Raw genomic sequence first — 14327 nt, 5'->3', positions numbered from 1 at the left:
CCCTCCTTCAATAAATGGCATTCGGCATTCAAAAAAAAAAAAAAAAATGAAGAAGAAGAGGAGATCAAGATCATGATGGGGAAACCCACAGAGACAGCTGACCGGTGCTAGTTGGAGCTCACTGACTCTGGACTGACAGCTCAGGAACCTGCATGGGACTGAACTAGACCCGCTGAATGTGGATGACAGTTGTGTGACTTGATCTGTTAGTGGGGTCCCTGGCAGCAGGGCCAGGACTTATCCCAGGTGCATGAACTGACTTTTTGGAACCCATTCCCTGTGGTGGGATACCTTGCTCAGCCTTGATACAATGGGGAGGAGCTAGGCTCTCCTTCAACTTGGTATGCCAGACTTTGTTGACTACCATGGGAGGCCTTTCCCCACTCTGAGGAGTGGATGGGGGTAGAGTGGGAGGGAGGTGAGGAGGTGGGAGAAAGGGAGGGAGGGGGAACTGGGGTTGATATGTAAATTGGAAAAAATTTTAATAAATAAATATATTTAAATACAAAATAATAATAATAATAATAAAAAAGAAGCTATGGTCTATCATGGTAGAGAAGGCACTGTGGCTGAGGAGCCATGCATGGCAATGAGGACTTGCAGCATAGTTGGTTACGTCACATCACGATGGATCAGGAAACAGAGAGAGGGCTAGCAGCAGTCTTAGCTATAGCCCTTGCAGCTCTTCCCACATCGAGGGCCCCTTGCTAAATGTTTCACAAACTGCCTGAATCAAAATACTAAGCTACTATATATTCAAATATATCAGTCCATGAGGTCATTTCAGACTTAAACCATAACAATTTCCAAAGAGAAGTTATGATTTTGTCTTAAGTAAAATCTATTGCCTATGATATGATTTATTTCAGGGAAAAAAAAAAAAACTCTCATTACTAACAGACTTTTAAAAGTTTTCAAGGTTCTTCACGGTAGAAACGAAGAGATAATTAAGATGATTCCTGGTTTTAGTAGTTATTGCAGACAGTAGGGTTACAGATTTCTGACACTGCTATACTTCCACATGACTTAGATAGTTCTTGTATAACAGGGCAAGACAGTACAACAGTTCCTCCATCCTCCATCTTGTTTTCTTGCTGAGGCCATCTCAGGTTTCCCTAAAATTTGATCTTGATGGAGAACCTCATGAAAAACTCCCCAAGTCTATTCTAGGAACCAAAGGTCAGGATGTCTTAGCCAACTTGTCTTAGACCCTCTCAAACTGCCTGTTTGTACAGAGCCCTCTCCAGTTAAGGCTCATCTTAGCATCTGTTAAAACTGCTCACTTCTATGAATCCCCCCTGCAGTTGTCTAGCCAGGTGCCTGGGAATGGTTTCTGCCTTTGAAGATCTCATGTTATGGACACTCAGGGATACATCTAGATCCCCAAACACTTGGGTGTGGTCCCAGCCAGTTAGAAGACTTTTAATTGAGTGTAGATGAGTGGTCATCTCTGGTGAGCTAATCAGGAACACTTGTAAATTAAATATCTTTCCTGGTTACCAAACACAAACATGGCTATGAATTAAAATTCAGGCCGGGTGGTGGTGGCGCACACCTTTAATCCCAGCATTTGGGAGGTAGAGACAGACGGATCTCTGTGAGTTCAAGGCCAGCCTGGTCTCCAAAGCGAGTTCTAGGAAAGGCGCAAAGCTACACAGAGAAACCCTGTCTTGAAAAGCCAAAAAAAAAAAAAAAAAAAAAAAAAAAAAAAAAAAAGAAAAGAAAAAAAAAATTCAGTAGTTTTTTACTCTGGGCTCATCTAATTATCACAAAATTGCCACCCCTAGATATGATCCTTTCCTTGGCAGTGGTGGCACACACCTTTAATTCCAGCACTACAAGGAGGCAGAGGCAGGTGAATCTCTGTGAGTTCAAGGCCAACCTGGTCTACAAAACAAGTTCCAGGACAGTTAGGATTGTTACACAGAGAAACCCTGTCTTGAAAAAACAAAAACAAAAACAAACAAACAAAAAAGAAAGGAATATTATCCTCTGTCTGAGACAAAAATCTATCCAGATAGCAAAAGTTACTGACTACACTAGAGTTTGTCAGTAAGATAAGCCATTTAATTTAATTTAATAAATGCACTGACATTATGCTTTTGGATTAGTCTGTGATTTTGGAATGCTTTAGAAATAAGATTTTTTGAACTCACATGCAAAAAAACGTATGCAGTTAAGAATAGCATTTTAAGTGCATCGGTGCTTCCTAAAGTAGAGGATATTACACAGGGAGCCAAACAAAAGAAGGTACTAAGGAGGCTAAAGGAAACATCAGATAGAAAGCACTCATTAAAATTAGAGCCTTATATCCCAGCAGACTCAGTATTTGGTTCAAGAGCAGTTCAGACCTGCTGTTACAGAATGCCTATGATTAGCTCTAGAGATAGGAAAGATAACCCAGGAGAAATGTGGATTCATTTGTAATGTTGGCTATTTAATAGCGGTAAACTACCTTAAATGAATGTTGCTTCGATTTTTTTTGTTTGTTTGTTTGTGTCTCCTCTTCAATTCACACTAAAATTTAATTACCAATGTAACAGTATTAACCAAGTGGGGGGTATTTTTGGAGGTAAATAAGCAAAGAGGTGTTCATGCTCAAGAAACCTAGGATTAGTGCTCCGCATATGAGGTGAGTTCTGCCACATGAGGTAACAGTGAAAGCAGTGTGTTCACAATGGTATGTTGGAAGCAGACCAGGCACTCACTAGACACCAAATTTGCCTATAACTTCATCTTGGATTTTCCCATTTCCTAAAATGTAATAAATAAAATTTTTCTTTTTGTAAATTATCCAGTCTATGGTTGTTGGATTTTTAGAAAGGGAGGTGAGAGGAAGTTAGGTTTGAAAGAGGCTGAGATAAATTTTCCTTCAGGTGAGAGTTTTTAACAGCGAGTTATTAACACCTAAGACAAGATCGCACAGTGAGGTGGGCTTCTCAAGAGAGATTTCCGTTGTGTCAGACAGATTGAAATGTCTTAGCAGCTTCTGAGAGAGAGGGGAAGTCCCACACCACAAGATACCAGGCTTAGTTATTGAGTAGCCTGTTTTATGTGTTTCTTTCTACTTAGGTTGTATGTGAATGGGGTAGAGAGTGACTAGGGGAGGGGAGGGTTTAGCCCTTGTGACTCTGTCACACCAGGCTGCTTGTTAGCTCTTTTAGCATACATGAAGGGCAGAGTGAGACTTGTGTGTGTGTGTGTGTGTGTGTGTGTGTGTGTGTGTGTGTGTGTGTGTGTGTCTGTGACCTAATAGGTATTTTATTAAAGCAGAACAAATGGATTAGGAAAGTTACTGTGTCAGTTTTTTTCAAGCTTGACATAAGGTGGAGTCATCTGGGAAGAGGGAACCTCACTGAGAAAATGCTATGAGATTGGGCTGTAGGAAAGTCTACAGGGACATTTTCTTGAATAATGATTAGGGGTATACAAGAAAGATTAGTCACCCTGACTAAGGGAAACTCAGAAGAGTCACAAAAGAATCCTAACAAATGGTAGATGGTTTATGACACACGGAAAGTTGTTTATGCATGGAGAAAGATGTAAAAGAAACAGAAGCAGTATTTAGTATTGAGAGAGTGAGTAACCATTAATAGCTTCTGTATAGCTGCACTGTGGTACAACATGGTGAATAAGAAGATGAGGGAGATAAGAACTGTCTAAATAAGGAATGGGAATATATTGTGGCTAAATTCAGAGAAACAGGTCATAAAGATGGCACAGTGGGTAAAGCATCAAGACTGATGACCTGAGTTTGATCCTTGGGATTGATATGATGGAACAAGGGAACCAACTCCTGAGAGTTGTCTTCTGACCTCCACACCTATGTCATGGCATTCATGTTCACATACATGCACATATGCATGCACACATGTGCTCATACACACACACACACACACACACACACACACACACACACACACACACACCTCATAATGAAAAATTGAGTCTGGAGAAAGAACGGAGTGATGAATTTTGGGTGAGGCCATAGGTATTATGATGAAAGAACATAAGCTTACAGAAATTACAAAACTATGAAGTTATGATGTTGCTTGGGCTCCATCTGGACCTGAAGAGGCACAAGTAACTTTCCTAATCCATTTGTTCTGCTTTAATAAAATACCTATTAGGTCACAGACACACACACACACACACACACACACACACACACACACACACACACACACACACACACAAGTCTCACTCTGCCCTTCATGGTTATGACTTGCTCCCCCAGGCCCACTGAACTGTCTCTCTAGGCCCCCAGGTATGCATTAGTTGTTAAATAACATTGACATTCTACTAGAGTATAAACCATCTCATTTACTAAAACTCCCATTAGTGTGGGTGTCTAGTAGACCTATTTGATTCTGGTCAACCTATATATCTACTGAAAACCATTAGGAAGAATATTGGGTAATGTCACTAAATTATTAAGAGACAGAAAAATATTACAACAATTAGCATTTATACTGCATTTTTCTCTGAGAGATTCCAATGTTTTTTGTTTTTTTCCTCCAGAGACATGGATTCTCTTTTTAATAGCCCTGGTTGTCCTGAAACTCACTCTGTAGACCAGGCTGGCCTGGAACTAACAGAGATCCACCTGCCTCTGCCTACCAAGTGCTGGGATTAAAGTCATGCACCATCATGCCTGGCTTGGATTCCAAAGCTTTAATGGGAAATTTTTCAATAGGATTTCACTTTAAAGATACTAGTATAAAAACAAACCAAAACTATTCAGTTTCATTTTTATCAAAGAAGAAAATGAATATACAAAGTTCAGTGGCTTCCAAGTTAGTATTGTAGTGCTCAAACCAAATGAGAGCATTAAGGACTTTTTATTCTTGGATCAGGGAACAATGTTCTATAACATTTTGCTTGTGAAGGTAAAATCTTTTGAAATTTATATTTATAAAATTATTGTTTATTACCTACACCTCAACCCTCTTTTGAGGCATGGTCTCATGATGCAGCACAGACTGGCCCAAAACTTAGGATCTTCCTGCTTTATCCTTAATTGCTGGGACTACAATCATGCATGTCCAGCTTCCTTCTCCTCCTCTCTCTCTCCTCCTTCATCTTCTGCTTTCATGGATTTTTATGAGAGGAGTTATTTTCATGTAATCTGACCCATACAAAGGGGCAGTCTTCTCACCCTAAGGTCGTAGAGGAGCTTACTTCTATCCTAAGTTGAATGCATCAAATTCCCTTCAGCTTATAAAAATAATTAGATTCAGGGAAACATTTATTTATATTGATATTAAGAAAAATTTCAGATTGTAGGTTTTGTAAAATTCATTCTTGATATAAACTTTCATTTTTGCTCATCTTCATTTTTGTCGTCAAAATGCCATTCTTTAGCTCTCTATTCTGTTGAGCCACAATGTATATAGTTTGGTAGCCTACCTGAAATGGTGACTACTTACTGGCTCTGAGAATGTTCTCCTTGCTGCTGCACCTGGACTGGACCTGCAGAAAGAGCACACACTCAGTAATTTAGGGCTTATAACATGACTGCCAGATAAGTATGCTTAATGGGCAAGCTCCTGAGGTTTAGGAGAAAAGGTTTTTATTTATCTTGACTCACAACATGTTAGTAAAAGTTTATTACATTTTTCAGATATATTTAATTCATTTTTACTTAAAAAAAGAATGAGTTCCAGAAAAATATTTCAGGTACAATAATATAAATTGGACAAAGATAATACCCAAAGCAATTTATGTGTATTTGAGATCAGTCCAGGTGGCCCTCCATATCTGTGGTTTTCATATCTGCAGATTCAACACACTGTGGATCAGAAAAGAAAAGGAAAAAAAAAAAAAGGAGGAGGAGAAGAAAACCAGCAACACAAAACACCAGCACTACCACCTATATATGTACTGCACATGTGATCTTTATTTCCTTGTCATTATTCTTTATGGAATACAATATAGCAATTATTTAAATAGCATTCATATTGCATTAGAATATAAAATAGAGGTGAGGGTTGTAGATATGGCTCAATGGTAGAGTGCTTGCCTATTACGCTAGAGACAATATAAAGTAAAGTATATGATTGGATGTACTGAGGGTGTATATAAGCAATATATGCCATTTTATTACATGAGACTTGAATATCTTTGGGATCTGGTATCTATGGAGGTCTTGAAATGAACTAGTTACAGATATTGAAGAATGAACTAAATATGGAAAAAATTCAATACTGTATATTCATTTGTGAATATTAATCCTTACTCTAAAGGTATTTTGTATATTTCTTGACTAGAATAATAATGAAACCCAAGTAAAATTAAAATTCTATTGTAGTGATTTTTATTATATATATGTTAACAAGGAGAAAAGAATTCTCATCTATAACATTTACCTTTGATGGTAGTAACTTTTGTAATGCTGATTATAATAACTTTTTATAAATACTGGCTATGAAAGATGTTTCTATTGAAAATGAGTTAAATTTGACCCCTTTATTAACCAGTTTTAAATATGCATATAATTTGTCAATTAGGGGCTCTTTATGCTTTGACTGAAAAATTTAGGTTAAAGTGGCATATTTCTTTTGAAGTTTGCCAAATGGCTGTATTCAATGGTCATGCTGAATGGTAGTTATTAATTTCAGATATGACTTTATTCAAGGTCCACACCGCTTCCTCCCACTCCACAGCAGCTTGCCCCAAATGGATATATACACAACAAAGAACTTTCTGTAGCTTAACACAGTCTAATAATATATGAAACAGTTTATGAAAAAAATGTTGTAACTTAGGGTAGGTTATGGCTGTCCTTCCCTGAAAAAATAAACTGTTAATGTTAAAAGAAATAATAATAAAAATGCCATGAGAAGACAAGGGCAAACAAATAGCAAAAACCAAAGCAAATAAATCTAAACACGCACGCACGCACGCACGCACGCACGCACGCACATAGCAAAACAAACAAACAATTACAAATGTTAGTTATTCTCTTTTTGCCCAGATTGCTTAAGTAGTTTTAGGTATACTATAATGACTTTAATCCAGAATAAAAAATTCTTTTATTCTTTTATTTACAAGTCTTATTGAAGAACAATTCTGGACCAAATGAGAAAGAAATTAGTGACTTAAATAAAATAAGATGAAAAGAAAAAGCAGAGAAAGAGAGAGAGAGAGAGAGAGAGAGAGAGAGAGAGAGAGACAGAGAGAGAGAGAGAGAGAGAGAGAGAGAGAGAGAGAGAGAGAGAGAAAGGGAGAGAGAGAGAAGAGACTGAGGAATTCAATCTGGAGGTTAAAAAAGAAAGCATGGGCTTACAAAGGGAGACAATGTATAAATGAAGAATGTCCTACTATTTCTTATTGAAAATTCATATTCAAGAAGATAAGTGTAACTAATGAACTTTCTGCAAAATAAATAAGCAATTTGCATACCATGAAATGAAAACAAGTGTAACTCTACCACTACAGTCTTAACGGAGAAAAGAAACACACACCAACAAATTAATAGACAAGCTTAATAAAGAGAGATACTACATTTGAAAGTGACTCAAAGAACACAAGAGAATGCTAAAAGCATGGGAAGAAATCTGGGAGAAAGAAGGAAAAGAAAGAGGAAATGTTCAAAGACAAAACAGCTCAAAGAAGTCAAATGGAAGTCAAGGAAGTCTTCAACAAGATGTGAAACAAGATGTGAAGGAGCCAAACCCATCGCGCAAAGCTATGTTTGCGAGTGGAAAGTAGCTCCTTGGGTCAGTAATAGTTACTCTTAAGTCGTAGCCTCTATTCCTCCAGAGTTCATCTTTAAGCCCTTCCAATCTAGAGTGGAGCTAGTGTATGGATAGAAACAAGAAATTTACAATGAACAGTGCAGTTCAGATGAGTAGTTCAAATCGTCTCATAAAATGTTCCAACAAGTTTACGCAATGTCTATTATATACATTTGATAATGTATATAATGGGAATGGTAGTAAAGAACTCCCTGGTATTTTCTAACAAACCAAAGCAAACAAAAATATCCTTCCTGCTTCTCTGAATGGCGTAAAAATTAACAACACCCCCACAATGGTTTATAATACGGATAAAGAAACCCACATTGGTTTTTTTATACCTCAGTTTGGAACCACATATTTCAAAACATCTCTAGAGGAGACATTTGGAGAATGAAAATAATTCAGTTCTTTCAAATAGGACCTTTATCAAGGTGTACAAATTGCCAAAAGTAGTGTAATTAATGTTTCCCATTTATGTTACATTGGCTGTTGAACCAGATTTAAGAGAAATAATTTTAAAAACAGTGCTTAATAAGACTTTATTTAGTGATTTTTGAATGTGTATAACCAGGGAAAGTAATTTTTAAAACTTTACTGTTAGTAGTATGTATGGGATGATTCTATGCTACATAATGTCATATTTATAGTATTTATTTTTATAAAATCTTAAATAAAGGCATTTATATAACATAATAGAATTTAATTTTAAAGATAAGTATCAAGTTTTATTTCATTTTATTTTGTTACTTGTTTAAACAATGGGGAAAAAAGAGGATGTGAAAAATTAATCTGAGATTATGGCATTACATTAAGTTTCTAAGAGAAGAAAATGAAAAGTTAAATGAAAGCTATACTATTAGCTATACTATTAGAGTCCTAATTATTTTATTCTGTTGTACCATGTTATTTTATTGCAATTAACAGCTGACTGATTTTATAGCATAGACAAGTGATTCTCCCTTCCACAGGAATCAAAACAATGTAAGAACAGTGTATTTAATTAAAGTAAATGGAGGAAATGAAAAAAAAAAATGAGACTTAACTGAAATACAGGTATTCACTTACTAATCAAGATACGAGACAACAAATAATTTATTTAGACATGTGTTTACATCTGAAATAGAATTTTTGCTTAAGATCACATTGCTTATTAATAAAAAGATATAGGACAGAAACAAAAGAAGGACAACACATAATAAATGGTAAGGAGTAAAAAAAAAAAAACGTCTTTTAAAAAAGCTGAGAAAATTTTAACAAGCAGCCACAATCTTTAGAGACAGTTAGAGAAATTACTTACCTTATGCTTAGGTCATAACAAGAATAGCACAGTGTTTAAAGTCATCTCTTCATTATAGAAGGTACAATTGAAAGCCATAGGTTATAATAACATGAAATGCTACACAGAAATGAAGACTCTTCCAGTCCAACATGAAAAGCTAACTCTTTTGGGAGAAAATTTTAACTTACATTTACTGTAACATGAACAACTGAAGATGTAAATGTCAAAACATATCAATAACATACAAATCTCACACCAATAAGGGAGAAACAAACAGCTCAATCACTCAGGACACAGAAGTTAAATATGATTATAATTTGTGATACATAAAGGGAGGCACATCGCTCTAATGGTGAAAGATGCATGCATAATCTATAACTACTCATTTATGTCCCCAGCCCCCAGCCCACTCATACATACAAAAAGGGACCACTAACAATACAGGGAAAGAATGTAGGGCCAAGCTGGTATGAAGAAAGCAGTACACACGGAAGCACAGCAGTGGTCATGTGATTTGAGAGGTGTTCTTCCCCTAAAGCATCCCATCACCATGCTCATTTTAAAGAAGCCACGAAAAGATTCCCTTTCAATGCTGCAGTAGCTACGAGCCCCCAGCTTGAAGCTAGAGTGTGGAATTTTGATCACCGTTCCCTGCGATGTCAGGGGCTCTCCAATGGAAGCCAGATGTGGACAGCTAGTTAGTGGGAGTATAAGTAAATGCAAACAACAAACAGCTCTTTCCTTCTGCATTTCATAGAAGGGAGGGCTGAAACAAATCAAACCAAGCCCATGCCAAGTATAGGTTCTTAAATAACAATATTAGGATGCAAAGTATTATAATAAGGATCTTATTTGAAGGGAGGCAAACACTAATCCATTCTCACAAAACTACAGTTTTTCTGCTCACTAGGCTCATTCATGGTCTTTCTCTTAGAAATGCTACAAAACATATTTCACATGGAAAAAATTCTGAGCAGTTGGTCAGATGGGGTCAAAATCAAGAAGACAATAAATCATCTTCTCTGATGAACATCAAGAAAATCATCTAAAATTTTAACTGGACAGTAATCACACTTTAAATTCAAAATTAAGATTCTGCATATTTGCTTAATTATATAATCTGATAAGTTATCTGGTTTAGAAAGATACAATTTAAATTTTTATATTGTTTAAAAACAAAAAGTTTACTCACATAGAAACTAAATTTCCTATGGATTTTGCTCTCAGTAAGTATTACTTAAAATACGGGTTATTCTTGTCAGTAGTGGTGTCACATCAACTCATCAGAGGAAAACCACCAAACCCCTCTGTTGTCTATTATTAATGGCATTACTTCATCTGTTTATGAGCGTGACATGAATTTTTAATTCATAGATGACTTTTCAATTTAGTTAGCAGATCTGTGACTGTTCAAAGATCAGGTACCATACTTTATCATCTTATTCTTAACAGGCGAGAATAGTTTCTTTTCCTTCAGCATGGCTTTAGCATTTCAGGTGGTGGATTCTCCCATAATCTTAGTTTTATCCTGGGAAATATAAAGGTTAATTGTGGGGCTCAAAGGAAATGAAGAATGCATTACTAATTTGAAGCTATAAAGAGGGAATGACTATCAGTAGTTGTTATGGTGGTGGACTCACTGACAGTTGTAACATCCTCTCTCACTATACACCCTTTTCCATCACACTGTCCTCACGAGCTCAGAACAGAGGCAAGGAGGGGGAGGGGAGGAACCAAACAAATAAACCCCCACAAACACATGCTCTTTTAAGATTTCCAGTAGGGACTGGCCAGAACTTTTCAGAAGTGTCATAGCCATATGGCCACATGTAAAAAGGAGGCCATAGAATCAGGGCTGGAACAGTCTGAACTAGTTCTAGGAAATGCTTTGCATTTTGGTCTTTCAGACATCAGACAAGCTTCTGATCCAAACTTTCTTCATCCTTTAAGATTCAGCTTAGATTATATCAGCTATGAAAAATATTTTCCAAGCTCTTTAATCACAAATAATATTTTCTTCAAGTTTCTAATAATGCTGAGATACAATTTACCTACCAGTAATTACCAAATTCAGCAATTTAAAATATATAGCTTGATGATTTTTAATAAATTAAAAAAAAAAGATTTATTTATTTATTATGCATACAGTGTTCTGTTTGCATGTATCCCTGCAGGCCAGAAGAGGGGGCCAGATCTCATTACAGATGGTTGTGAGCCACCATATGGGTGCTGGGAATTGAACTCAGGACCTCTGGAAGGTGCCAATGTTCTTAACCTCTGAGCCATCTCTCCAGCCCCGATTTTTAATAAATTTACATGACTGTACTGTCATTAGCATAATCTAGATTTAGGTTTCCCTAAACTCTTGAAGTATCTCCTGATTTTTTATCAAGGACTTAACATAGTTCTTCATATTTAAATTACTGATAGGAATTCTCAAATAGAGCATATTCTTGGAGAAGCAGGATTATGACTATTTTTTAAATATTTTCTACAATGTAAAATACAGTGTTTTGTACAAAGTAAAAACTTGCAAAATCTGAATGTTTAGTTTGTAGTAATCATTGTTCTTTTCAAATTCATCAGACCAGAATTTTATTTTTGCTAGCGTAAGTACAATCACACTTATATCTGTAGTATTTTATCAGCTTATAAGGCACTTTTTTACAAGTAGATTCTAGCAACCTCATGGAATGGTTTCAAGAATTTATAAAACTCATTTCTATTGAGGTTAATCAAATAATGACATGTATGAGCAGTGCAATAAAGGTTCTCTATACTGGGGTATCAGTCAGATTAAGTAGATTTCTTATCTTCTAAGAGAATAGGATGTTCTATTATTTCAAAGGGTCTAGTCACTGGAAGAGTGGAAATGACAGCTCTGACATGTTACTTTTAAACCCGAGTTATTAAATTTACTGAAGAGTAATCTCTCTTTTAAGAGAAAGAGGAAATGGCCCCATTTGTAGTGACTCAGATTATTTGCCTCTTTAGTTTACCCAGAAACAAAAGAAAAGTTTTGGTTTAAATAGTATTAAGTCAACAAGTTTACAATATTAGATTCGTAAGTGCTGTTGCCTTCTCAGTTCTTACATAAACAGAATATTGATAAAAAATGTGTTTTATCTTCTATGGTGACATTCATCTGTTACTTTATGGGAGTAAGTCAGGACGTAAGAATCTGGCTTCCTGAGACTACTGATGATTTGTGTTTAATTAGACTTGTGGAACTCTAAAACAGATTCAACTGAAGAGTACAAACCCTTTTGGTCTCCTTAGGACCGGGAGGCAGCAGAATAAAGAGAAACATGATTTGAAGTTGAGTGGTTTCCTTTTCTTAGCTCTTTGACGTTAGACATTTATCATTTGGAGCTTTTTTTTTTTTCCCTCACATACAAAATGAGGAAAATGAATTAGAATAACGTATGAAAACATGAAAAGAGAAGCACGACTCCGTTACTGGTAAACTGTATGTAGGCAGACGCTGAAGCACATGAGAATTAAAAATTTCCAGCAGTTCATGCCATCACCCAAGTGACAAGGATTGTAAGTTTTATTTTTTTAAATTAAAGCTTCATAAAAAGGTTGAATGAGAGTCTCAGATTAGTTGTGCAGGGACTAATCTAGTTCTGTGTTGAATGTCTTTAGTCAACTTATCTCCTCTCTATGGTCTTAATTTATTTATCTATAAAATTAAGATGTTTCTGGAGGCTTAAGTGAAGTCAATGTGGTTTTTGAAGAACTCTGCAACATCCTAAAAAGTCAGGGGTCCATTCCTTGGGACAGAGAAATAAAATTATCTATCTTTCTGTTTAGTAACCTGTATCTACTGTTTCGTTTCCTTATGAGCTCAGGCAGCAAACTACAGAAATATGAAAGTAAACTTGTACTTCAAGATGTGTCATCCTAAAATGCTATTGATGTTCAACACCATTTCAAGTCATGGAAGTTACTAAACCTGGTCCTACAACTTGTTAGTTAATGAATTTAAAAAGGCATTATTATATCATTTAAAAATATTTTAAGATTTTCATTGATTTGTTCTTCTTGGCTATTTTAAATAAAAAAATATTTTCTGCAATGAAATCTGTATGCTTTGACAGAGTAGCAAGGGAAATGGTGGCAGAAGCAAGGTAAAAAATCACTAGAATAGATCATTTTTAAGCCTTTTTTTATTTGTATGATTTTGTGGCTCTAAGAAAATTTCCCACTATCATTATCTTTAAAGATTAAAAAAATTTTATTTATGTGTATGTGTCTGTTTGTGGTGTGTATAGTCAATGTGTGCTGTGCCCACAAAAGCTTGAAGAGGTGTTGGATGCCCTAGAGTGGAGTTGTAATTGGTTGTGAGCCTCTGGATACAGGTGCTGCGAACCAAACTCAGGTCCTCTAGAAGAGCACCAAGTGCTCTTAACTTCTGAGTCAACTTTCCAGTCCCCATTCTTTGCTCCTTGTCAGATACTATATAAAAGGAGTACTTTAAAAAATGTACACACACACACACACACACACACACACACGCATATACATGTGGACACACACAATTGGTCATTGAATTAACCAATTGTCCATTTAACATTACTAACAAAAATTAAAAAAGAAAGTGGTTAATTTAAGAAGTTATTAAAAAACCTCAAAATTAAAAATTTCTGCTTCACATTTTTCTTTCTAGTTTAAGTGATGAATTAAATGGTATACTCATTTAACACTCATCACACTTAAAAGATATCTAATCCCAGGTGAATTCATTCTCTCTCTCTCTCTCTCTCTCTCTCTCTCTCTCTCTCTCTCTCTCTCTCACACACACACACACACACACACACACACACACGCAAACATGTGTGTGCACATGCACAGACTCACTTGCATCCATAACTAAGTCCTTGAAGTCTAAGTCATTTGTTGGTTACAGATTAAAAGAAGAATACTATCTACCAGCAATGTATAACAAGAGTTTCTGTAGGCACAGAGTAATTTTTATATGTATAAATGTTTATAACTGCTTTTCAGGGGACCATCTGTAAATTTCCAAATTTAATACCAATTTTTATCATCTTAAATTCCATTGAACTGGCTTAAGTCCCAGGTTTAAATGAAGAGTGTTTTCAGGATCAACTTCTAAATGAGGCTGGACATTCTGCAGGCTCCACAGAAGGTGAAGTGAATTATAATTACTACAGAAAGCCAAAGCTGATTTATATTTGTTTATATATAATCTAATGAGTTCTTTTTCTGTTATTAAAAAGGCATGAAGGTACTATAGCACATACAGAACATCCTTAAGAAGAAAAACCACATGAGAAAAA

At 35.8% G+C, this 14327-nt stretch overlaps 1 protein-coding gene across 21 annotated transcripts in view; it reads right to left on the bottom strand.

The window, feature by feature from the left end:
• Gphn (gephyrin) overlaps nucleotides 1-14327 on the bottom strand; it is a 396859-nt gene that overhangs the window by 118695 nt on the left and 263837 nt on the right. For 12 of the 21 annotated variants that reach the window (XM_036205528.1, XM_036205527.1, XM_036205522.1 and 9 more), the window contains one exon: nucleotides 5430-5472. In XM_036205528.1, coding sequence (XP_036061421.1) covers nucleotides 5430-5472 — 43 coding nt within the window. Of the gene's footprint in view, nucleotides 1-5429; nucleotides 5473-7736; nucleotides 7800-14327 lie in introns of all 21 variants that reach the window. The other 9 variants (XM_036205531.1, XM_036205519.1, XM_036205521.1 and 6 more) reach the window with 1 other exon arrangement.

Source organism: Onychomys torridus, chromosome 14 (genome assembly GCF_903995425.1).
Source record: "Onychomys torridus chromosome 14, mOncTor1.1, whole genome shotgun sequence".
NCBI classification, from domain to species: domain Eukaryota; kingdom Metazoa; phylum Chordata; class Mammalia; order Rodentia; family Cricetidae; genus Onychomys; species Onychomys torridus.
The sequence above is the reverse complement of the archived record's forward strand: the minus strand, read 5'-3'. Positions and strand labels throughout refer to the sequence as shown.